Genomic DNA, 24,480 nt, shown 5'->3' with positions numbered 1-24,480 from the left:
ATGACAAATGGCGCTAAAAATGCACTATTTTCTTACACTTACCTCATAAACTGGTTCTTGTCACCTCTGTATAGGACAAACACCACCAAATGTTTTCCCATAGACTTCCATACAAATTCCAATCACTGTCACTTATTTATATAATCAATATTCAAAAAATCAGTCACTGTGAAAGAAAGTTCAACACCTCTTCTTCAAAATTCCACCACGAAAAATATATCGTGCCGTTGCGTTTTTCCTTTAAATTTTGGCCTGTTTACAACTGGTATAGATCCGCACTGAATGAAACTGTCCAGCAAAATATCACCCCTCATCTCAAGTCTTCCTTTACAAGTCCTATATCTTTTCACACATTCTGTTATATCACATATAATTTTTATCACTTATATTTAACTGTCAAATTCCACCACAAAGATTTTCTCTTAATGACCAATCAGGACTCCTGTCAGCTTTTCTTCTCCGCACAACTTTGGGTGTCCAAGATGGCAGCCCCCTGTACCTAGGCAATTCTGGTGTTTTTCCTATAACCAAATGGATAACAAAGTGAAAAAGTGGCCAATTTGACATTTTTAGATAACATGTGTATTGTACATTTAAAATATGTAACCTGAAGAAATTACATGTAAAAACATGTAAATTATGACTATCTATTTAATGTAACCCCCCTACACAGAATGAATGCAACTGTGATATGAAGATGTATTGAAAGTGAACTTCATATTGACTTTTTACAGTGATTATGAAATAAAATATGTAATTAACTGACTAACAGTGTTATTTCTTATGTTTTCAAGAGGATTTGAGGGATTACATGTAATTTTCACATTCAGGGTATATTGTACCCGGTTTTAAAAAAAATAGCCAAAAAAAATCAAATTATTGAGAAAAAATGTTTTTAACATGTATTTAATTTTACAATTCAAAATAAAATCACTAAGCAGCTGACAGCCAATTAAGAGAAGGTTATCAAAAGAGATGAGAGGTAATCTGATCTAGTAGTGTTGTTTCTCTGTAGCAGTAAAACTGTCATTACCCCCTTCAATACACCTACATTTTGCAGTGAGGGTTGCTGGCTAATTCCTATCATGATAATAAATTATTGCACGATAACACCTTAACTTGACATGATGCTGATAGAGCAATGGAAAAAGCACATCACAAGTGAATTTCACTTCAGACACAGTATCCATAGTAAAATTTTCAGTCAGGTTTCAAAGATGGGAAAATTCAAAAGAGGGAATAATTATGGTTTTAAACCCGAATATGTGCCTCACAACAAGGGAAAATTACTTAACAAAGAAGAAAACTCACCTGCACCATTCACAAGAGTAGACCGGGAAACCCTGGAACTGGTGAGACATCCACCCTCAGTGAGTGAGGAACAGGAAATGATGCTGCGACCTGGGTGCCACCGGTTGCTGCGGCCAAGACCCCTGAAAAAGAAAGAGAATCCTGAGGCTTTGATGCAGGCCGAATCCATGGGGTATTAACTACAGTTCTTTAAAATTTAATAAATAATGAAATTAAACCTCTATAATTAGTAAATAAATTTTCTAATTATTAGAATAGGCCCATATAAGGCCAATATGCCTGAAATAAGGGGTATACCTAAGATCATGTCCAATTAATCAGCTTAATTAACTCATAATTAATTAATTCTCTAAATTATCATAACATTCTTTAAAATTGATCATTTATTTGAGGAAAAAAGTTACAAAACCAGTTTCTACAGACTGTGATGAGTCTTTTGTCTCAATTCTGAAAACAAGTATAGTCTAAGGGGAGTAACTCTAATTTCTGAAAATGAACTTACCTGGATAGGAAGTGATCAGATACAAAACTGGTTTCGGTAGGTGTGATTCAGACTCCCACAGACTGCTCCATCTTCAAAAGACAAGTGGGCTGTTCAATACAGCCTTCAAAGAACATGGGAGGACCAACCCTGGATGTGACGGCAACCTGACCTGGGACATGGACTCTGAGGAGAGGCGTGGCCTGGGTACTCGACTACGGCTGAAATGCAGCAGGTGCCCTTACACTTCAGAAATGCACAAGCTCTATGTGGAAGTGCAGTCCAATTCCAGGGGAAGGAAAGCAGCAACAATAAACTATGGCCTACAAGTAGGTCTAAGTCAAACCCCCATTGGCAGTTCATCTCTGCGCAAAATTTTTATGGCCACCAACACTCCACCTCCAGCCGAGTCTTCACTACAAAAGACAAGTAACACTGTCATGCAAAAAGTAGTTACCCTGAATAAGAGTGATATGAAAAAAAGATGTAAGAAATTAGTTAATATTAATAAATTGCGGGGGGCCCCAAACCCAAACAACATAGGAATTCAGTGCGATGGGATGTATAATAACTCCCTCTACTCCGGGGTGGGGGAAACCCCCTTCCAGCCTGCTACACAGACCGTCTTCTCAATTGCAGAAGATGTGACCAGTAGTCACGAGATAATATCTTTAGTGACCAAAAACAAAATATGTCCTGAGCGACAGCACCTCAAGAACAATCCAAGCCATGTGTGCACTGAGCAGACATGTGGGGCAAATATACCCATGACCAAAAACATTGGTGACGAATTCACCTGGGCCAAAGAGGGCATAGAGGACCTTCTCGAGAATGATTTAAATGTCAAGGACATTACGTCAGACCCTGACAGTACAATATTCAAGGCTGCAGAGTCTTTGTATGCCGAGGGCAAACTATCGGACGAACCGCGACATTTTGTCGACACTCGGCATCTTGCTGAAAATGTCAGAAAGGCCATCAAGAAAGATGAATCTTTACAGAAAATTATGCCCAAAAATACTAAAGCTGAAAGAATCAAACTGCTACATAACTTTGCTATAGATTTTACAGACAGATGCACTGGTGAAATAAATCAGGCACAAATAAAATGCACAGGTCATGCATGCAAAATTAAGAAGCAACTCTCCTATGTGAGTGATGCCATAATTTGCTGCTACATGGGTGAACATGCCTTATGCAAAAAACACTCCTTAGTATGCAAGGGTGGAAAGAAAAATTGGCTCGCTAAAAGTGCTTACCTTGATGGAAACTTCAAAATTCCATACTCCAGGGCCAATGCAAGGATTCTCCAGGCCTGTGTCAATAGGCGGCTTGCCCCGTCAGTGCTAGACAAATCCATTCTTAATACCAATACACAGAAAGTGGAGAGCTTCAATAGGCGTCTAAGGCGGTCACTGCCTAAGAATGTCACTTTTGCACGCAACTTTCACGGTCGGGCGCACAGTGCAGCTCACAGTACAAATAATGGCCCGGGGGAATCCATAAAGATCTTGTGTGCTGGTGTGGGTGCCCCCATCCCAGAAGGGGGGAGGGTTAGTCAATCTCTGAAAAATATTCAAAATAATTATGAAAGGCAAAAAACATATCAGAAATCAAAAAAATATAGAAATACTAGAGTAATCAAAAGAAAAAAGCTGTATAAACTCTATGAACAGCATCAGGAGGAAGTAAACTACAGAAAGAATATGATGTTTTCAAAGTCATTTAAAGACCAAAAATCTCAAAAGTTAAGCAAAAAAAATGAGCACAGCTATTCAAAACCCCTAACTAAATGAAATGAAATTTACATGTAATTAAAATATAATTACATAAAATGCACCAGGGCATGTGTGACTTGCTGCACAGCCCCTGCAACTGGCAGTGAATCCTCTCCTGGTTGATAGAGTGGGACTCTACTACCAGGTGCTGGGGGTTCACACAAAGCTTATTGTGACATAAGTGGCTGCACTCGACATTGTCACGTGGAAACTGACTCCGTGTCAGTTTCCATTCTGCCATAAGGGCAACTCTGTGTGCCTTTTCAACCTTTCTACCCTCCTCTGGCCAGTAAACAGTTTGTAACCCATAGCCAGAAGAGGAAATCCTACCCCTCCAATACACACAGGTGCCCCCCTGGGGGCCCCGCTCACTTTTAAGATTTAACTTTTTTTTTAAATTATCAAAAAATGCATCCATTTTGTAATCAAAATGACAAATGGCGCTAAAAATGCACTATTTTCTTACACTTACCTCATAAACTGGTTCTTGTCACCTCTGTATAGGACAAACACCACCAAATGTTTTCCCATAGACTTCCATACAAATTCCAATCACTGTCACTTATTTATATAATCAATATTCAAAAAATCAGTCACTGTGAAAGAAAGTTCAACACCTCTTCTTCAAAATTCCACCACGAAAAATATATCGTGCCGTTGCGTTTTTCCTTTAAATTTTGGCCTGTTTACAACTGGTATAGATCCGCACTGAATGAAACTGTCCAGCAAAATATCACCCCTCATCTCAAGTCTTCCTTTACAAGTCCTATATCTTTTCACACATTCTGTTATATCACATATAATTTTTATCACTTATATTTAACTGTCAAATTCCACCACAAAGATTTTCTCTTAATGACCAATCAGGACTCCTGTCAGCTTTTCTTCTCCGCACAACTTTGGGTGTCCAAGATGGCAGCCCCCTGTACCTAGGCAATTCTGGTGTTTTTCCAAAATGACACCCATGGGAAACAGGGCTACAACGCCTGCGTCGTGCACCTGCAACCTTATCAGACCTTCTAACTCTCTCATTTATTTACATTTAATTAACTTGGGGGATAGCTCTGTGACATACCTCCCTTCCTAAGTGTGGCGTCCCGACACGCTAATATAATTAGTAGACTGATAATGGCAATTTGATCTACTGTTTACACAATTATCTATCTATACCAGAATCACACATTTATAGTAACTGAAGATAGTGACCTTATTACACACATACACGCAGAAATAATTAAATAGCTTAACATGCATACACATTTCATGTTTTACCTTTTTCTTTTGATTTTCAAGTTTTATCTTTACATTTTTTTTTATATAAATGTTTATTTTAGAATTTTAGATATACACACTCTACGTATATACACTAAAAGTAGTTATTTCTTTGACTGAATGAAATCTTGCACAATTCTAAAGTCTTTAATTTTGTTTTCACTCAGCCACTGGGTATGTCCATTCTCGAACTGCACAAAATAATGTTTTTCTAAACGTTTTGACTCGTTTCTCGACCGCATCATATCCAGTTCCTTGACAATCGGTCCGTTGTCGTCGACTGTTTCATCTTCATATTCTACGTCCTCGTCTGAGATACAGTCGTGATCAGGACGGTCATTAGGATCGAGATACGGCTTCATCCTGTTAGCATGCGCTGTCAAAGTCCTTGATTTGTGATCAGGATCCTGTAGTCTGTAGGTGACATCAGATAATCGCTCAATGATCTCGTACGGCCCATGCCAATTGTGTGTAAGTTTAGGGGAAAGTCCGGGTTTAGTTGTAGGTGTGAATAACCATATTTTGTCACCTTTAATATAATGAGTCTCTTTTGCTGACCGGTCATGACGTTCCTTCTGGTTTTGTTGACATTTTTGTAAGTTTTCTTTGACTAGCGTGTAGGCCTCTTGAAGGCGGACTTTTGCTTCCTCCTTATAGTCATCTGCTACGGCGTATGAGAATGTTGGTGGGCATAGCGCAGCTTCAATTGGTAAAACAGGATCTCGTAAGTGCATAAGGTAGAAGGGTGACTCCTTTGTAGACTCGTGGATAGCGGTCCTATATGCGAACAGTATGTATGGTATAAATGTATCCCAGTCACGCTGATGTCCAGACACATACATTGACAACATCGTTGTGAGTGTCCCATTGAAGCGTTCTACTAGGCCGTTGGTCTCCGGGTGGTAGGCAGTAGTAAAGGTTTTCCTGGTATTTGTCAATTTACAGATTTCCTTTATCAGATTTGATCTAAAGTTCTTACCATTATCTGATAGTAGTTCTCTAGGCGCTCCATGACGACACACTACCTCCTCTACAAAAAGTCGTGCAGTAGTTTCTGCATCTGCATTATTTACAGCAAATACCTCGGGCCATCGAGTTAGGTAGTCACTGAACACAATAATGTACTTGTTGGACTTGTAGGTTGGCGGGAATGGTCCAAGAACATCTACGGCAACTCTGTCAAATGGTCCATTAACCGTTGGTAGCGGGTTCAGTGGGAACTTTGGTCTGTTCTTCGGCGATTTCTTGGTGGCACAGTCTACGCACGATCTACACCAGAACTCTACATCCGAATACATCCCCTTCCAGTGAAATCTCTCTTGGACCTTGTCATACGTTTTCTGGAAGGAGAGATGTCCTGCTGTCAGGTCGTCGTGACAGGCATACATGACTTCGTCTATCATACTCCTTGGAATGGCTATTTGGCGTCTAACAGCTTGGCGTCGTCTATGAGATCCAGGCTGCCAAAGGTGGTATAGCAGACCGTCGTGTCCGAGTTCATAATCACCAGATAATATTACCGTTTCACGGGCCTTTGAGGATAATTCAGGCAACTCCCCCTTCTCTAAGTAGTTAATTATAGCTGCTAGGAGAGGGTCATTTTTCTGACGGTGGCGTACGTCCTGATATGACCTTTTTGGTATTACATCTGTGTCTGCCTTAGCACAGGTGGCTGCTACAGAGGATTCGGCAGGAATTCGAGATAAGGCATCTGCGTTTTGATGAGCTTTTCCAGGTCGGTGTTTTATAGTTATATCATACTCTTGAAGAGTTAATGACCACCGTGCTAGGCGTCCAGCTGGATTCTTAATGTCCATAAGCCACCGTAATGGGTTGTGGTCAGTTATCACAGTAAATTTCCGGCCAAATAGATAGTGTCTAAAGTATTTCACACTCCACACAATGGCTAATGCCTCTTTTTCAATAACTGCATAGTTCTGTTCATTTGGTTTTAGACTCCTACTCGCATACGCTATTGTCCGCTCACCATCTGGACCTTCTTGGGCTAGTACTGCACCTACACCAGTGTCACATGCATCAGTATACAGGACAAAAGGGAGTGAGAAATCTGGATATCTAAGAATAGGAAAGCTTGTCAAGGCCGATTTGAATAATTCAAAAGCACTATCGCAGTTATTGTTCCAGATAAATTCAACACCTTTCCTTAAGAGCTTGTGTAAGGGCGCGGCCTTACTAGCAAAGTCTTTTATAAACTTACGGTAGTACGAGATAAGTCCCAGAAAGCTTCTAAGTTCACTCACATTTGTTGGCCTCGGAAAGTTGTGAATCGACTTTACTTTCTCCGTGTCCGGTGATATTCCCTCAGCTGAGACCTTGTGTCCAAGGAACGTGACCTCCGTTTTTCCGAAGTAACACTTCTGCGCTTTTAGCTTTAACCCCGAATTCTCGAATCGTTTTAGCACTTCCTCGAGTCTTTCGACATGGTCGGAAATAGTTTCCGAGAAGACAATTACGTCGTCTATATACACAAGACACGTGTTCCACAGTAATCCTGAAAGCACAGAGTCCATAAGTCTCTGGAATGTTGGCGCACTGTTACACAGTCCGAACGGCATATAATTATATTCATAATGCCCTCCAAAAAAGGAAAACGCTGTCTTTTCTCTGTCACTTTCCTTAATCGGAACTTGGTGGTACCCTTGACATAAATCTAAGACACTGAAGTACTTGGACTTATTTAGTGCATCTAGCATTTCGTCGATCCTAGGGAGAGGGTAAACGTCCTTTTTGGTGACTTCATTTATTTTACGAAAATCAATGCACATGCGGGCCTTGCCATCTTTCTTCGGCACCAAAACGATTGGGGCGGAGTACGGACTCTTAGATGGTCGCACAATTCCATTAGCGCACATGGTTTCTATCTGAGATTCCAGTAATTTCCGTTGGCTGTGAGGAATCCTATAAGGCCTCAAGTGAATAGGTTTACTGTCCCCTGTATCTATTGAATGTTCCACTAGATCTGTCCTCCCTAACTCGTTATCATTGAAAGCAAATACCTTTCTATACTTCTCTAGCACCTTAGTAATAGACTTGCGTTCTGTTTCATCTAAATCACTCGATACACAGAAATCACTTATTTCTTTCTCATCAGACTCAACACACTCACTTATCTCAATCCCATTCAAGTTCTCATAATTACATGCATCTTGCACACTCTCACTAACTGAACTTGCATCAGGACTAAATGAAATACACTCACCATTTATATACAAAGAATCATTTGCAACATCAATATAGCATGCACAGTCTCTCAGAATATCCAAGCCTAGAATACAATTGTACGGGAAATCCCGAGCAACAAATGCATTATACACAATATCAGTTTTTTTCACCAATTCTTATCCTAAAGTCGCATTTTCCAATTATGTCGACACGGTTGCCCGTTGCCGATGTGATACTCACTCCCCCAGCCGGCACCATACTACTCTGGTCTGCGAATTCTTCGCTTACAATCGTGACACTAGAACCGGTGTCGATCAACATCGAAGCACATTTATTATTCACATCTCCTATAATTTTGGCGGTACAAAATTTAGGATTCAGCTGACATGACACAATATTTTCACATACATATTTCACAATTTCAACACTTTTTTCACTATTCCCGGAGGAATTTTCTTCCTTTATTTTACGCGACTGGCTCTCTCTAGGAGGGTATTTGAACTCCGCTGATCCTTTACCTCCACACAAAAGGGCGGACTTTAGTTTCCCGAATTGGTGTTTCTTTGCTCGTTACATCGGATCGCTATGTGTCCTACTTTTCGACAGTTGTTACAGATCGGTCTCCCGTCGGTAGTTCTAAGGTATCGGTCTGGTCTTGGACGGAATCCACGGCCTCTTCCTCGATGGTTTTGTCCCCGAGTCGGCGGAACGTATTGTCGCTTAGAGGTAAATCGTCCTATCTCGGTAGCCATCACCGACACTTTAGCTGTGAGTTCTGCAAGGGACTTTTCCAGCTCCTCTGTTCTTGTAGAGCTGCACGACGTAGCTGCCACTTTTGTTCTGGCCATCGGGGCATCCACCAGGAAGTTGTTACACTCCTCTCTTTTTGCATGTCTGAAAGCTTCCTCGAATGTTTTAGGATTGGAAAGTAAAACATACCTCTTGATTTCAGGCTTTAACCCTTGAACGAAATGTTCCTTAGTGAGGGTTTCTTTTTGCCGTCCAGGCATGTCCATGTACGCACGTGTAGCGAGCTTTGTTATGTTTGTGGCATAATCCTCTACAGTTTGCATTTCTGCCTGTTTGTATCCGAATAAGTTAGAATAATACAATGATTGAAGTTCTTTCGGAATAAATCTTTCTCGCAGAGCATCACAAACTAAGCGATAGTCATCTTTGACATCATCGTCTAAGGATTCGTAGTAATCCGCTGCCTGGTCACGAAGGAATGCAGGTATTGTTATGCATTTCCTTTCATCAGTCCAAAAATTAGCTCTAGATATTCGATCAAAGTTTTTAATCCAGGAGTCAAAATCCTCTTCAAGTTTCCCGAAAAATGGAACTGGTTTTATTAAGGTGGATGATTGTCTTACGTCAGGAACAACTTCAGGAATAACGTCCTCAATTGGGTCTTGTCTCTTTTTCCGCGGCATTTTCTTCACAAGATTTGAACAAGAGTTAATATTCCAAAATATCCGTTAAGTGATCCCACCGCTGCCACCATAATATGTGACGGGGGTCCTCCCTGTCACTGGCACTGATTAATAATTACGATTGTTTTTATTTACATAGTTTATTTACATATTTACAACACACGCAATATATTTATAGTAATACACAAAGTTCACAATTATAAGATACATCCACTCTCATTGACTTCCAAACTCATTCTCTACTCTTGTTATCACATGTTCTCAGGGCATGGCCATACCAAATCTCTTACTCTCCAGTTTCTCACACAAATCAACCTAATGCTCACTTTCATCTCTCAGAACTCTATCAAACATAATAAACAAACGACAACAGAACTGACATAGTAACAAATTATAAATTCATGCTTGCTCAACTCTCTTTCTCTCTAACTAGCTAAAATGACACCCATGGGAAACAGGGCTACAACGCCTGCGTCGTGCACCTGCAACCTTATCAGACCTTCTAACTCTCTCATTTATTTACATTTAATTAACTTGGGGGATAGCTCTGTGACACTCAGATAAATTTTAAAAAATCTTTATGGGTACAAATTACATTAGAAAAACATAAACATGCATGTACTCCACTGTGATATACAATCGTACATTAAAACCCAAACTTTGTACATAGCATACGTACTTGCGAAAAATTGGAGTACATTTAGCATAAAGAATTTTACTGAAGTAAATTTCCTTTGAAAATAAGCTATATTGTCTTTTCATTTATGTTTTACATTAAGATAAATACACATAAGGTAGTGGCAAAGGCCTGGAACAGGTTCGTAGCAACGGTTTCAAAAGTTGAGGACCCCCCCCCCCCAAAAAAAAAAAAAAACTTCATTAACTGTCCAAGTCAAAAACCTAATTAACTGTCCAAGTCATGGAATTATGGAATTTGTCAGTGATCGACCTTACAGCGACAAAATGGGATGGGGGGAGGGGTTGGCACCAGCATCTGAAGGAAAATTTAATATAGCAAAATACTACACTCAGAAAAAGTGGAGGGCCGGGGCCCCCTGGTCCCACCGCGTTCTACGGACCTGTGGATAATTTAACAATTATGAAATCATATATTATTAAAATATGGATAAGAGATTTTTGGAAATTTATTAGTTGTATTGAATTTACAATTTCATAACAATCAATTCTAACTGAATTAATTAAAATTTCTTGGCATTCAAACTGATACATGTATTATAATACATGTATTACACTTTTGACATACAGTGTAACAATTAACATTGATATCGATATGATAATTTACACAGTCCATGTAAAAAATACGCATATACAACATTTCCATTAGCACACACATTCTCAGTAAAGGTTTGCAAAAGCTTAATTAGTCAATCGAGTATTTTTAGTTTATCAATAATATAAAATATATATGATAAATAGTTAATTAATTTCTTCTAATCCATATTACAGGCAAGCAGTCTAGTATTTTTATAAATTTCTGAAATATTTTCATTTAATAATTTCCAGTCGGGATCAGATTTATTTAGATCGTGAACGGTACAAATTTCAACATCACCATCTTTTTCTGTTAAACCTAGTAGTTCCGTTTCAATTTCTATTAAGAATATGATCATATTATATTTACATGTTTCAAATATTTTTCCTCAACGTCTTTTGCAAATTAAAAAAAGTTCATGATCTCATGGACTACCGTGGGATGAGTAAGAATATTTCCATTGTGATGTGATTAAAGTCAACTATTTTAATGCAAACTTTGTTTTCTTTCAAAAATGATCGTTGAATGACAAAAATATGTGGCAAGTCATCAGAAAAATAATGTAAATATAAGATATGAATTTAATTTTTGCGAATCCATGAGGCACATGAACTTCACCGCTTCACGCCTGCATATTTATCATGAAGCGCCGGCGTACGCGTGAAGCGTCGTATTTCATGTCCTCATGAATTCTCAAACACTCTCAATTCTTAAACACATGTATTTCTTTTATAGATGCAGAATGTTTCTTGAAGATTTCATCTAGATATAATGATATTAACAAGTCATGACTTCCATATTCATAAGCAAAATTTCTTCTTCTTGATACGTTTTATGAGTATAATGCATTAAATGACAGAAAAATTTGAAACTGTTTCTCATTTACAATAAAAAAAAAAAAACATGTTTAATACGTTATTGACCATTTTCTTTTCAAATGCATGTAATATAAAGTGTTTATCTGTTCATAAATCGATCAAAAGACACTCTCAAACAAAATTCGTCTGACAAAAGTACGATAGATTGTAAATTAATTAAAAACAAGTACCTGTTTAAAAAATAATGATAGACCCATCTGCACGCCTTATATGCCATGACAGTTACTCCTTTGAAATAGGAAAAAACACTACTAAGGACAAGATAATTAATTACTGGAACATTTTACAAATTCATATTTTTCTGTTCTATAAACATATTTAATTAAAGGGGAAACTAAGGTAAAAGGTGTATTAACTTAATTGATGGCATAATTACCGAATATTTCTTATTATTGAAACTATATAAAATGTATATTGTTTGAGTTTTTTTTTTCAAAAACATTATCTATTTCAAAAATAACACATTATCAGGGACCCAGTGTGTGTGTGTGTGGGGGGGGGGGGGGGAGGGAGGTAATTGAGTAACCAAGATATTCAGCAAACAGTACAAGAAATCAAATACTGAAAGTGTAAGTCAGCCTAAATTACAACTTAATTTTTAACACAAAACACCATTACTGGAAAAAAACGGGAAGGTTGCAACCCCCTCCACCATACTACGCCTGACTGCTTTTTTAAAAACTCGGGTACTTCTTAATATCTTACCCAGTTTCACAATTCAAAATTCTTACAAATTTCTAGCTCATCAAACCTTTTTACGGAAAAAAGTCTGCATCCTCGCTGGATTTTACTGTCTTTCTATTTACCTACATAATAATTGTATATTTCACGATTTTTCGCATATCATATATGTACATGAATAGGTATTTTATCGTATAAGTACAAAATGATTATTTTTGTTATATCTTTTTGATCAAAACACTTGCCACTTTTTTCAAGTTGTGTACAGACTAAGAACTTAAGCCTACTCATGAGGAGGCCTAGATTTAAGCTTAACTTTAGTCTCGACTAAGTCTGCGCCTTTTTGTGAAACGCTACTTAGTCCGATTTTGGGGTTTAGTCACTGACTTAGTCCGGACTAAGCTTACGCCTGGTCGTAGGCCTTTTTGAGAAACGAGCCCCTGATGTACATGCATACTTTACACATGTCAGTTAGCTGGTTAGTCATGTTAGTAATGGATAGTGTTTACATAATTTATATTAAGGCCATCTTAAAAAAAAGTTTGCCGTCTCCCGACCAACTCGACTCAAAACTTTTTTTAACCTCCAGGAAACGATTTTTTTTTTCTTTTTATTTCTGAATTTTCTCATCCCGTTAGTATGTGTGTTGAAATTTTCTAGGGAAAAAAAATTTCCCACCTACCTACCGACCCATTTTTTTTATCCTGACTCGGGAGAGGGCTAAAAAAACATTATTTTAAGGATGTCCTAATTGTAAAGTTTCCAGCCAGATTCGTTATTTTTCTTTCAACATATATTTCTTTGCTTTCACGGTATATCAAGAGGCCCATGCGCAACAATGCTCACCTGAGTAGCTATGGCCCTTCTTGTTTTTCCTCAGCAGATTCTTTTTCCTATATATTCCCATATAAAACTTGACCACCCATTGTAGCCCCACCGTATCCCCCGGGGATGGGGTGGGGTCATGATTTGAACAAACTTGAATCTACGCTATCTGGGGATGCTTCTTTATAATATGACTAATCATGACTTTCCTCTATCTAGGAAAAAAGATTCTTTAAGATTTTTCTATGTATTCCTAAGGGAAACCTGAACTGCCCATAGTGGCCCCATCCTACCCCAGGGGTCATGATTTAAACAAACCTGAACACACACTACCTGTAAATGTTTACATATAAATCTAATATGACTGATCATGACTTTGGTGTTCTTCATCAGAAGATTTTTTAAGATAATTCTCCTATGTATTCCTATGGAAAACTTTGATACCCATGGTAGTCCTACCCTACCCCTAGGTCATGATTTGAACAAACTTGAATCTACACAACCTGAGGAAGCTTCTGTATAAATATGACTAATCATGTCTTTCCTAATCTTGTTGAGAAGATTTAATTTTTTTTTCTTTTGATCCATGTAAAAACTTTGATCGCCAATAGTGGCCCCATCCTAGCCCGGGGGGGGGGGGGGGGGGCATGATTTGAACTAATTGAGTACACACAACCTGAGGATGCTTCCATATAAATATAGTTAATCATCATGGCTTTCTTATTCTTGAGAAGAAGCATTTTAAATATTTCCCTATTTATACCCATGTAAAACTTTGATTGCCCATAGTTCCCACACCCTACCCTAGGGGGTCATAATTAATTTAAACAAATCTGAAATTTGAATCTTCACTACCTAGGGATGCTTCCATATAAATATGACTGATAAGGCTTTGCTGTTCTTCAGAAGAAGATTTTTAAAGATTTTACCAATATACGAAGGGTGATCAAAAAGTTCGCGAACTAATACTTTGTATCGCGATTACCTCACAGTTATCTAACTTAACGCCGCTCTTTTGCGGCGAAGTCGAGGAAACTCTACATTTCGCGAGATTTCCGGGGCATGAATTACTTACGCTAGTGACAATCAAATAATTCGAAAATTAGTATGCCGAAAGTACTATGTATTGCAAAGGATTGAACTTCAAATAGTAGGTTGTCTAATTTGGAATGTTGAGAGTTTTTTTATCAGCTTCCAAAAGTAACGATAATCAGAAAGAAATGAATGAATTTAATTAGAAGAGTTGGCTTACTGACAAAGATCAATAAAAATGTAATTCATGAGGACTAGGTTCTCTGAAAATTTATTATTTTCTATTGAGAAGTTGATAGCTCGTTTTAATACTCCCTCTCAACTTCTCTACGAGAGGCCAAATAAAAGCAGTTCAGAAATTGACTAAATGAAGAACCAAAACCGGGTCTCACTTCGATCGATGTTTTAGGATTGATGCATTATCATAGACATATTTTGGATGCACAGATGTTGTTTTGCAATGGAAATGCGATTTAAAATACCGATTCTGCTGACTTAGAAACATTTATCACGGTAGAACACTTACTTGCGATATCTGTGTCGCCGGATTCGTTTATTCATTCAAAACTGCGTTTGAACCCGGGTTGGCCTCTAAAAAAGTCTAAAACTTTTTTTTCCGGATAAATTGGATTAAATGTTTTAGTGTTAAATAGTTATCCGGAGGAATAGTTTTAGACTTTGTTAGAGGTCAACCCGGGTTCAAACGCAGTTTTGAATGAATAAACGAATCCGGCGACACAGATATCGCAAGTAAGTGATCTACCGTCACGGTGATAAATGTTTTATTAAGTCAGCAGAATCGGTATTTTTAATCGCATTTCCATTGCAAAACAACATCTGTGCATCCAAAATATGTCTATGATAATGCATCAATCCTAAAACATCGATCAAAGTGGGACCCGGTTTCATTGGTTTTTTCATTTAGTCAATTTCTGAACTGCTTGTATTAGGCCTCTCGTAGAGAAGTTGAGGGGGAGTATTAAAACGAGCCATCAACTTCTCAATAGAGAAGAAAAATTTATAAGTGTGGTTCAGCGAATGTTTTGCAAGATATTTCACCAGGACGTCTTTCATATTTGCCCTTTAGAAATCCAGAAATTGAATGCTTGATCTCGCGTTGTATGCAACAACACATTGCCCCCAGCTAACAGACGTTTCCTACCTTCACCGCGAAACATGCTCCGTAGCGTTCTGTTCACAACAGCTAGAAGATTTTTTCCGGGTTTTATATTTATTACCAAGCAGGTTATTTTTTTTATAACAAGAATAGTCCATTTGTCACAAATGGCCAAATCTCAGCAATAGGATGGGTTGATAAGGATATCTTTGACCAAAATGAGCATGGTAACCATCACAACCCGACTCCTCTGTCTTGGATGTGTCGTATTCATTAGTATGGGCGCATTCTCTTTATCATATCTGATATGTTTAAAATCTACATGTAAGTTACATGATATTTTGGGGATTTAATTATCATTTTATTGTTAAGATATTCAACTATTTTTCTAACTTAACTTGGCGATCTTTTGTAACAAATTGCTAAACTTAAGACGCATCTCTATTCCAGCATACTTTCACTGGACTCAAGATCAAACATAATTTTTAACCATCTCCCTTCCTTCACTAAACCATAAATCCAATCAATGATTGAACTTCTTGCAAGTCCTTTGTCTTCATAAACCCTGTACAAATTATCATATGTCACTGCAAAGAAATTTCCAAGATTTACATTAAAATTTACAGCCGTTCCTTGCTCGAGTTTAACTGAATCACCTATTTTTCGTCACAAGTATTGGCTGCATGCATGCCCCACGGGAAATAGACGCAGTTCTGGGTGACCAGTAACCATATCTATAAATGCTATTTTCAGCTTGTGTGTGGGTGCCAATTTATGACAACACCAGCTCTACTTATTAAAATTAAACGCCATCATGACCATTCAGCCCGTATGCCAGATATTAACAGAGGTCGTTGGTGTTGGTCATTATCCTGGAAAGGTAGGAAAAACATCGTTTTTTAAACTTTCCCTCTCTTCAAATCAAATACTTTACTTCATTTTAATAAACATTGTCTAGATCACACACATTACACTGTTGCCTTGGAAGTATCTGAATTTTTCAACACCACTTAGAATACAAATTAAAATCTGTGAAATCAATATGGAATCCGATGTTGCCCATCACAGGCTTTAAACCTTACACAAGACATGCTGGTAACCGACATTCTTACGTCCGGCCCTGTGACGGAACATATTGTCGTTTTGTACATATTGCCATCGGCGACACTGTAAACCTATCCTCACTGTACATATGGTCGTTTTGTACATATTAATTACTATTAGTCCAGTAAATTTAGCGAAAATATGGACCCAACGTCAAGCTAATTGCAGCACAGATTATTTAAATTATTTTTATAAATCAAAAATAAATAAAGTCATAAATTAAATCTAACATGTACAAAATATTTGTAGTAAAAATTCAAAGAAAATCTGATGTGCCGAAAGCATAAATTTATCATTTAATTAGCTATGGGAATTACTATAGAAAAGGGACACAACTCTGTAAAATCTTTCAATATTTTGCTGAATTAATCAAAAAAAAAAAAAAAAATAAATAAATAAATAAAATAAATAAATAAAAAAAAAATTAAAAAAAAAATCCTGTTTTTTTTTGAAATCATAACCTGATTTTAACTCTCTTGATACAATTTAATAGATCATTATTTCAAATAGATAATATAAATTTGAAATGGATATTTTGAATTTAATTTCATACTTTTTTAATTTGGAAAAATAAGCATTTTTTATAGATAGTGAATATATAGACCTTAAAAAAGAATAAAAATAAATAAATTTCCCTTATATTAAGATTTAGTAAGCATAAATCATTCATTTAAGGAGGTTGGATCCTGACATCAAAAGTAATGAGAATTTTTTATCAAGTATATTTTTAGAATTTATACACATAGCTTAATTAAAAATCAAAACAAAAAATGGGGGTCAATGCGCTTCTTTTGGCGCTACAGAGCTTTTAGTTTGACCTTTTTGCACTGTAAATACGTCTTACACATAAATCATTTTTTTACAGTTTTCCTCCAATATTTTTTTAATCAAATAAGTTATGGGAACAAACACAGTCTTATTTCATCTTGAATAGACACATTAAAATTTTTGACAACGAAAAAAATTTCAAATTACTTCGCATGTTCAATTATTTGACCTTTTTGCACTCAAAAAATTTCATTTTGCTAGCATTAATAATTTAACAAGCAAACAACTCAGTAAAAAGTAATGCCATTTTACTGAATTTAAGAAGAGTGGTTAAAAGTATCTTATATATTCAGAAAAGAAAGTTAAAAGTGGGGGTCTGTGATGTTAATTTTTAGATATTATTAAAAAAGTGCTAATTTCGAGCTTAAATTAGGGCTATTTTTTTCTTGATTTTCACAATATATTTGCTATATTTATCAAATATGATGATAGAATTCATGACAGTTTATTAAATATATAATTTAGGACCAGTATAAAACAGTTCACTGCACAAAATAACTATGTGTGCAGACTGCATGTAAAAATAGGAATGCAAACTTAACATACTTTAATTACTTCGAAAGAGAAAAAGTTATCATTTTCTTCTAAAAAACCTTCCGCCACAAAATATAGTTCCTCACTTAAAGCTTTTGGTATGGAATTTAATCATGGAGTTTTAACTGAATATAGTTTATCTGGCATTGTAGAATCCAAATTTATTGTAAGAATTAAAACATTATCCAGAATTCTTTTAAATATAGGTTCAAATGAAAATCTGCTCAAAAGCTCAGGAGCGAACCTCGTTAATACATAAATACTAAATATAATTAAAAAAAAACATCGAGAAAAATTTTAAAAAAATCTGAACAAGTCACTATACTAAAACCCTAAAAATTTATTATTATGAGGCGATGAAATGCAACATTAACTCTGTAGTGTGTCTAAACATCTGTAATATTTTTCTCCCAAGGTATTCAAGGTTTAACTGACCTATAAATATCATAATACACAGTTTAATTCACTACCCCTTTCATCAAGGTAGAAAAATGTACCAAAATTTTAATCAAAATTTACTAAATTGATAAGAGTTATGGCCTTTTTTAATAGTAATTTTCATAGAAAATTAATAAACCCCAAATAATGCTTTCCACTCATCCAATTTTGTTAAGATTTTCTACTGGATTAATTTTGTACATTCTAGAGTTTATTATAACAAATTTTAAAAAGAAATTGTGTTGCAAGTAGATTGATGTCTCATGCTAAATTGCCTGGACTATATTGCCGTCGGCGACTATACATGTAACTATGAACCTTTTCAAAACCAAACAACTTCTAGGTCAGTGCGTGTCACAACATAGTATACATGTAATACGACCGGCCGTTCGTGTACATGGTGTAATACATGTATTTCCATTCAATGTAAATATAAGTAATAAATAACAAGGTTAAAAGTTCACTGGAAAATGAACTTGGTTGGTACGTGATCAAATCCTGTGTACAGTCACAAGGCGACCTACAATTTTACACTTGGCGACTTAAATCGCAGAATGGCCAGTGAAATTTAAAGCAGGGAGCCATTTGGCTATCTTGTCCCAAAGTCTACTTTGAGCCCTGTATATTGTTTTTAAATCAGTTCATGAAATTTTAAAGTCATAAACAAAATGGGTTGTAGTCAGAACTCAGAGGAAAATTGGTCAAAAAGACTGTATTGAGGCATTCAGAGCGGACATGGAAGAGCAATAAGGTTGTTAAACGTAATAAAATTCAACTGCGACAGCGCCTATTGATCAAGTGTATCAAGCTAAACTATTCAAGACTTCTTAAACTTTTGTCGTTTTATTTTCCTTTTAAATTTTGGAAGTCTATATACTAGCCTTTATACTAGCATTAATTTTATTTCATCAGTGACCGATCACGGTAGCCTAGTGGTAGGGCATTCGCTTCATGATCGGGAGGCTCGGGTTCGATTCTCGTTCGCCGCGCCGCGCCAAACCTAAGACGTAAACATAGGTAGTGACTGTTCGTTCGCCAAGAGCCCGGCATTAGAAGTGAAAGTCACGGGTCTTTCAGATATATGACCTTAAAAACATAGGTCCCGTGTCTCGGTAGGCGTTGGCACGATAAAGAACCCTCACTGCTCAATGGCCCTTAGTGCCAAGTACAGGTCTAAATTTGAAGCCCTTCACCGGCATACAGTGACGTCTCTAAATGAGTGAAAAATTCTCGAATGGGACGTTTAACAATATACAATCAATCAATCATATTGCATCAGTGAACGAACGTTTCAAGTTGAATTCTGAGACGTTGCGCACGGTGTTGGTACACATTGACGTTACGTCAAAATAACGTTATGAAAGTCATAACGTTGTTACAACGTTTTAAACGTTAATTGAAAATTTTAGTTGTTTAATGTGAATTCTATTTATTAATTTTTTTTTAAAAATCTAAATAAAATAACAGAGCACAAACTTTTCAATTTTTGAATCTTTGTTGAAAATATTAAGACGTACACTAAAAATCTTATAATCTTATAAATATTTAATAAATTGTCAGATTTTTATTATGAAATTGTCACAGGCATACATATCCCCATTCATATTCTTGATTCCTCTTTCTATTTCTTTTTTCTCACTTTGTACGCTCTGTCTTGCAAAGAGAAAAACACATCAAGTAGCTTTCTCTTTCAACCATTTCTCCTTCATTTTTTTTCCATTAGATCATTTCAAGTTTTCTATTTCTATCAAGCCCCGCATGCGCCTTGGTTTCTGACAACCAAGATCAGAGAAAAGCACAGAAAATCGGTTAATGCGCGGTTCCGGGAAATTTTGCGAGGGGGGGGGGTCCAGCCAATTAAAAAAATATGACACTCGAAGTTTTTGACAAGCAAAAAAAATATAACTGAAAATCCCAGGGGGGGGGGGGTCCGGAACCCCCTTCCCGACTTCCCCCGCCTGCCTTTTTTATTGAAACTTTCTTTCTATATTTTTCTAATATGTTAAATCAGGTACAAATGTACCTAGCATTTACAGCCTTGATTTTGCGAAGGAATATATTTTTCTACGATAGAGAAAATATGTCTTTCTACGAGAAAAATGGAATTATGAAATCAAAACATATGAATGATGTAATTTTTATGACAACCGCTGTACAAAATAGGATTTCCCCCATAACCAGCCCTCCACCCCACCCCGGAATCTATACTCAGGAATCTTACACTAGAGCTAATTTTCCTCTCTTTCTCTCTCAGAGTAGGTTTTCCCCTGTTTTATCAATGCTTAAATCATATCGACATTGCTAAAGTTTATATGAAAGTCAACTGGTTTTTTAATAGAAATATGAGTGTTTTCGCTCAAAAATTTTTCAAAGGATCACTTCCAGGTAAATATATACGTTGACTTATATGGCCGATATTGGTTTCAGTCTTTAGAGAAAGCTTATCGATATCCGTTCCGGTCCCTGACTTTAGGCCACATGCGTGTAGTTTCTTGTTTCTCATGTATCGTTTTAGTTCTAGTCAACTGTCTTCATATGACCCTACATCGATATTTACAGAAACATCCTTTATACGAGGGTCCTTACTTGATGCCTGGGTAATGGCAACGGGACATAAAACCTTAACTGACCTTACCACATTCTTTTCTAATCTGTAACGTCCCCTGCATTTTTGACATAACATGTCGCCAATGCACACAATTTTCCCGAGGAATGAACTGCATCTATACTCTGCATAGCGCAGTATCTCTCCCAGTGGCACACCAGTACTATTACCCAGAGATGTTCTTGAAAGACAAACACAGCAATATTTGCTCGGCATGATTTTTTTTTTCGTGACACCTGCAGTATCGAGTAACACAAAGTGAATGATTCGTGTCCTCGAACAAAGTGTGCTTACACTGAGGTATAGTTCCGGTTGATTGCGTTTAGTTAAAGAGAATTTATGATCTGCATTTCTATAAATGTCTTTTATATCAACAGCAAACATATACATTTAAGGAAGAAAATAGAAGTAAAATGAAAAAGCCTGTATGAAAAATTAAATTCGTGTTTATACAGGTGAAAAATTTGAAAAAATAAAAGTGTGCCAACAGGTGGATTCGAACCAGGACGCTAAAATTGTCCATGGTGAAAGTCTACGGTCTGTCTCTCTGAGCTATACTAACTATGAGAACATACGTCTGACATAAATATAATCCAGTATGATAGAAATAGGTTTTCGCGCTTTTTGTAGTTTTTTACGAATTTCGACCCTAGGGCAGGGGTGTCCCTAAAAAACCTTGTTTTAAATCATTCTTCAGATCAAAATCTATCAAAATTTCATAATTTAAATTAGGGGTAGGCCTGCCCTGAAGGACTTCTATTCCAAAATTTACGCAAAATTTAGTGCTTTAACGGATAATATACTGTCTTGACCAACTTTGTAGGTTAATTTCAAAGTTGCAAAAAAAAAAAAAAAAAAAAAAAAAGGTTCAAAATGCAAATTTGAAAAATTTAGACAAATATACGATAGAAAACAACTAAAGAACATTGATTTTTAAATGTGACTTTTTCAGGAAATTGTTCTCTCCTATAGGTCAAATCTTTTGTTATAACGAAAACATCCTTTAGTATGAAGTTTTAGTAGTTAAAAAAATACAATACAAGAAGCACTGCTCTTGCAAGCCGTAGGATAGGTATGACCCCTCGACCACAGAGGTGTAATACTGGATAGCTATTTTAAACCCCAGAAACTTGGCGAGACACTTAATCAATATTATGCACATGTAGTTTTATGAAATATAACTGGAGAAAAAAAAATCCATTAAAAATAAAATTCCTCTTTTTTTAAAAAAATTAAATGTTGACACAACTAGACTTTTTTTTATTACAATTTTTGTGAAGTTTCATTAAAATTGTCTACTGCGAGAGCACCTGTGAAAAAATTACAGAAAGTACATTTGTAACCATATGTCGCCCCCTCCCCCTCATATATAAGTACTGGCATGATATTTTATAGCAGAAGGGGTAAATTGGCTCTTGAGGGAATCGCACTTTATAACTGTTACAAAGAGTAGGGATTTTCCCGGAAAATTGAATGTGGTGTGAGATTTCTGATGAAGGGGAAATTATACTCAAGAGCCAGTTTTCCGAAAAAGAGGGGAAAGACCGGTATAAAGTTCTTGTTTTAATTTTGGGCTTTTGTATTGATATGTTTTTTGAATCGGTAGATAGGTTCTAGAATTATAGGAGATAGCTAAACGGGAAAAAAAATTAAATGGCCTTATACTGAATTAAACTTTTCTTGTTTTTTTTTTCTTCACCCCAAGTAGTTAAGCTCTTTATAAATGGGGGGGGGGGGGGTACTGACATGCAAAAAAGAAGGGATGGGGATGTTTCGCTATTAAGAACCCTACTAAATTGAAGAAAAAAAAAACTAGCCAGAAAAAATAAAATTCAGAAACCCTTTTACTTTTTCGTGGAGGGGGGGGGGGCTCTCATTCTCATTTTAGCAAAGAGAGAGAGAGAGAACAATAACGTGATATGTTTAGATATTGCTGCAGCAAAATAAAAAGGGGGTATCGGCCTTTGAATGAAAATTTTCAGAATATTTAAAACAAAAGATTGTTCTAAAATAATTGGAGAAGGACTTTTTACCCTACTTGGTACTCCGGACCTGCAGAAAATTGGGAAAAAAAAGCACGGCGATACAATTTGACGCTCCCGACGTCATTCGTATATATGTAGTGTGTAAAATGACGTTTTTCGTACCTGTGACAAAATGGCTACATCTATATTAATGCTTGCGTTTATTTCATGTAGATGATAACCGTAAAAATTATGTTATTATCTAATACAGTATGAAATGTTCTTTCAAGATACAGTAATGATTGGTATATATATGACATTAATTTATGTATATTTGATATGTAACTGAGACATATTAAGTAATAGTACAGCGACTCGTACGTGCATAACAAAATGGCTACACTTAACAAAGCCTTACTAATATTAACGTATCAGCAGTTATATAGCAATTATCAACATAACTAATTTTAGAAACATATGTACTTAAAGATTATTCATCAAAATTTATCTTTGTGTGGCATTTATGTCTAGTACACATCGCCATGCGGGCTAATGTCAACTTTAGGAAACGATTTTTTCCTGTTGGACATATTACTTACGCACTGTAGATACAGCCCAAACTCGTGAAATTGAGAAAATGATGCTAAAAATTCAACAATATCACAAAGAATGCATACATATTATTGTATTTCCTAAATTTTATTTAATTTAGAGGATTGGAAGTGGATCTTTTTATATCTTGTAGTTGCGCGAACAATAATTTATGTAACGTTGGACACGGGAATTTCGCCGTAATAACCAATAATGAATAAAGCCATATCATAGCTAAGATATTTTTATATTATTAAAAAGAGAATTTTTAGAATAATTTATTACCTTGGATAAAATAATTAATTTCATTTTTAATTTCTAGTATCTTTATCATCTTGAAAACGCCAGTTTCTTTATGACATCTAAAGAGTCAGATTTTATAGTACCAACACCGTGCGCAACGTCTATAGCATCAACTTTGTTTCGAATTTCCTAGCTTAATAGCTTATTTTCTATGCTTTTCTGTGTGCTATTGCAGGACAACATCTCTTTTAAAAATACAGAGCTTGTACTGTGGAGGGATCCATTTAATGAAGATGACCCTAATGCTATTCAGGTCAGGAGTCTGGAGGGAGATATGGTGGGACATCTCCTTAAAGAGCTAGCTGCGGCACTGTCACAGTTACTTAAAGATGACGTCATTCAAATCAATCACCTCATCGTGTAAGTATTGCTGGGGAATTCTGATGTTGTCAACAAAAAGAAGCAAAAAATGATTTTATTCTATAAATGACTTTTCAATCTAACACTTTGAACAACCAATTTTCATGATAAATTAAGGATCAAGTTTTTGACATTACAGGTAACTGCTTCTTCAATAAAAATGGAACTCTTTGATTTTCATATCTTGTGATTGGTCATCTACATTTTTTTCAAAAAAAAACTATTCTGATTCCAAATGAAGTATTTATTTTAAAAAGATGCTTGAGTTTCTGATTGACAATATCTATGTAATTTTTAGAGACTAGTTCTTCCAACTATCTGGTGGAATTTTCACAAACACTTATTGTGCCCCTTTATCAGCAGACCTGATTTTGTACTCTTATATTAACGTCCTCTTTTAGTTCGACATTTGGATATATCATCGACATTTTATAGTTAAGGATGCTGTAGTATTCACTTACATGTATATTCATACGTTGATGCGGCATA

The 24,480-nt window shown here is 36.2% G+C and overlaps 1 protein-coding gene and 1 long non-coding RNA gene across 3 annotated transcripts in view; one reads left to right on the top strand and one right to left on the bottom strand.

Annotated features, from left to right (window-relative positions):
* LOC133195594 (uncharacterized) overlaps positions 1–24,480 on the top strand; it is a 74,316-nt gene that overhangs the window by 25,319 nt on the left and 24,517 nt on the right. The window contains exons 2-3 of one of the 2 annotated variants that reach the window (XM_061331478.1): positions 16,018–16,144; positions 23,807–23,991. In XM_061331478.1, coding sequence (XP_061187462.1) covers positions 16,079–16,144; positions 23,807–23,991 — 251 coding nt within the window. In that variant the 5' untranslated portion in view covers positions 16,018–16,078. Of the gene's footprint in view, positions 1–16,017; positions 16,145–23,806; positions 23,992–24,480 lie in introns of those variants that run through there. The other variant, XM_061331480.1, reaches the window with a different exon arrangement.
* On the bottom strand, positions 1,317–3,353 carry LOC133194483 (uncharacterized). Its single transcript, XR_009722092.1, has 3 exons — positions 3,052–3,353; positions 1,814–2,208; positions 1,317–1,433 (listed from the first exon to the last, which is right to left on the bottom strand). It is a non-coding gene; the product is annotated as an uncharacterized LOC133194483 (long non-coding RNA).

The sequence above is a fragment of the Saccostrea echinata genome, unplaced genomic scaffold, assembly GCF_033153115.1.
Source record: "Saccostrea echinata isolate AGI-Se365-2 ecotype Australia unplaced genomic scaffold, CSIRO_AGI_Sech_v1 ptg000029l, whole genome shotgun sequence".
NCBI classification, from domain to species: Eukaryota; Metazoa; Mollusca; class Bivalvia; order Ostreida; family Ostreidae; genus Saccostrea; species Saccostrea echinata.
This window is presented reverse-complemented; position numbering and strand designations above follow the sequence as displayed.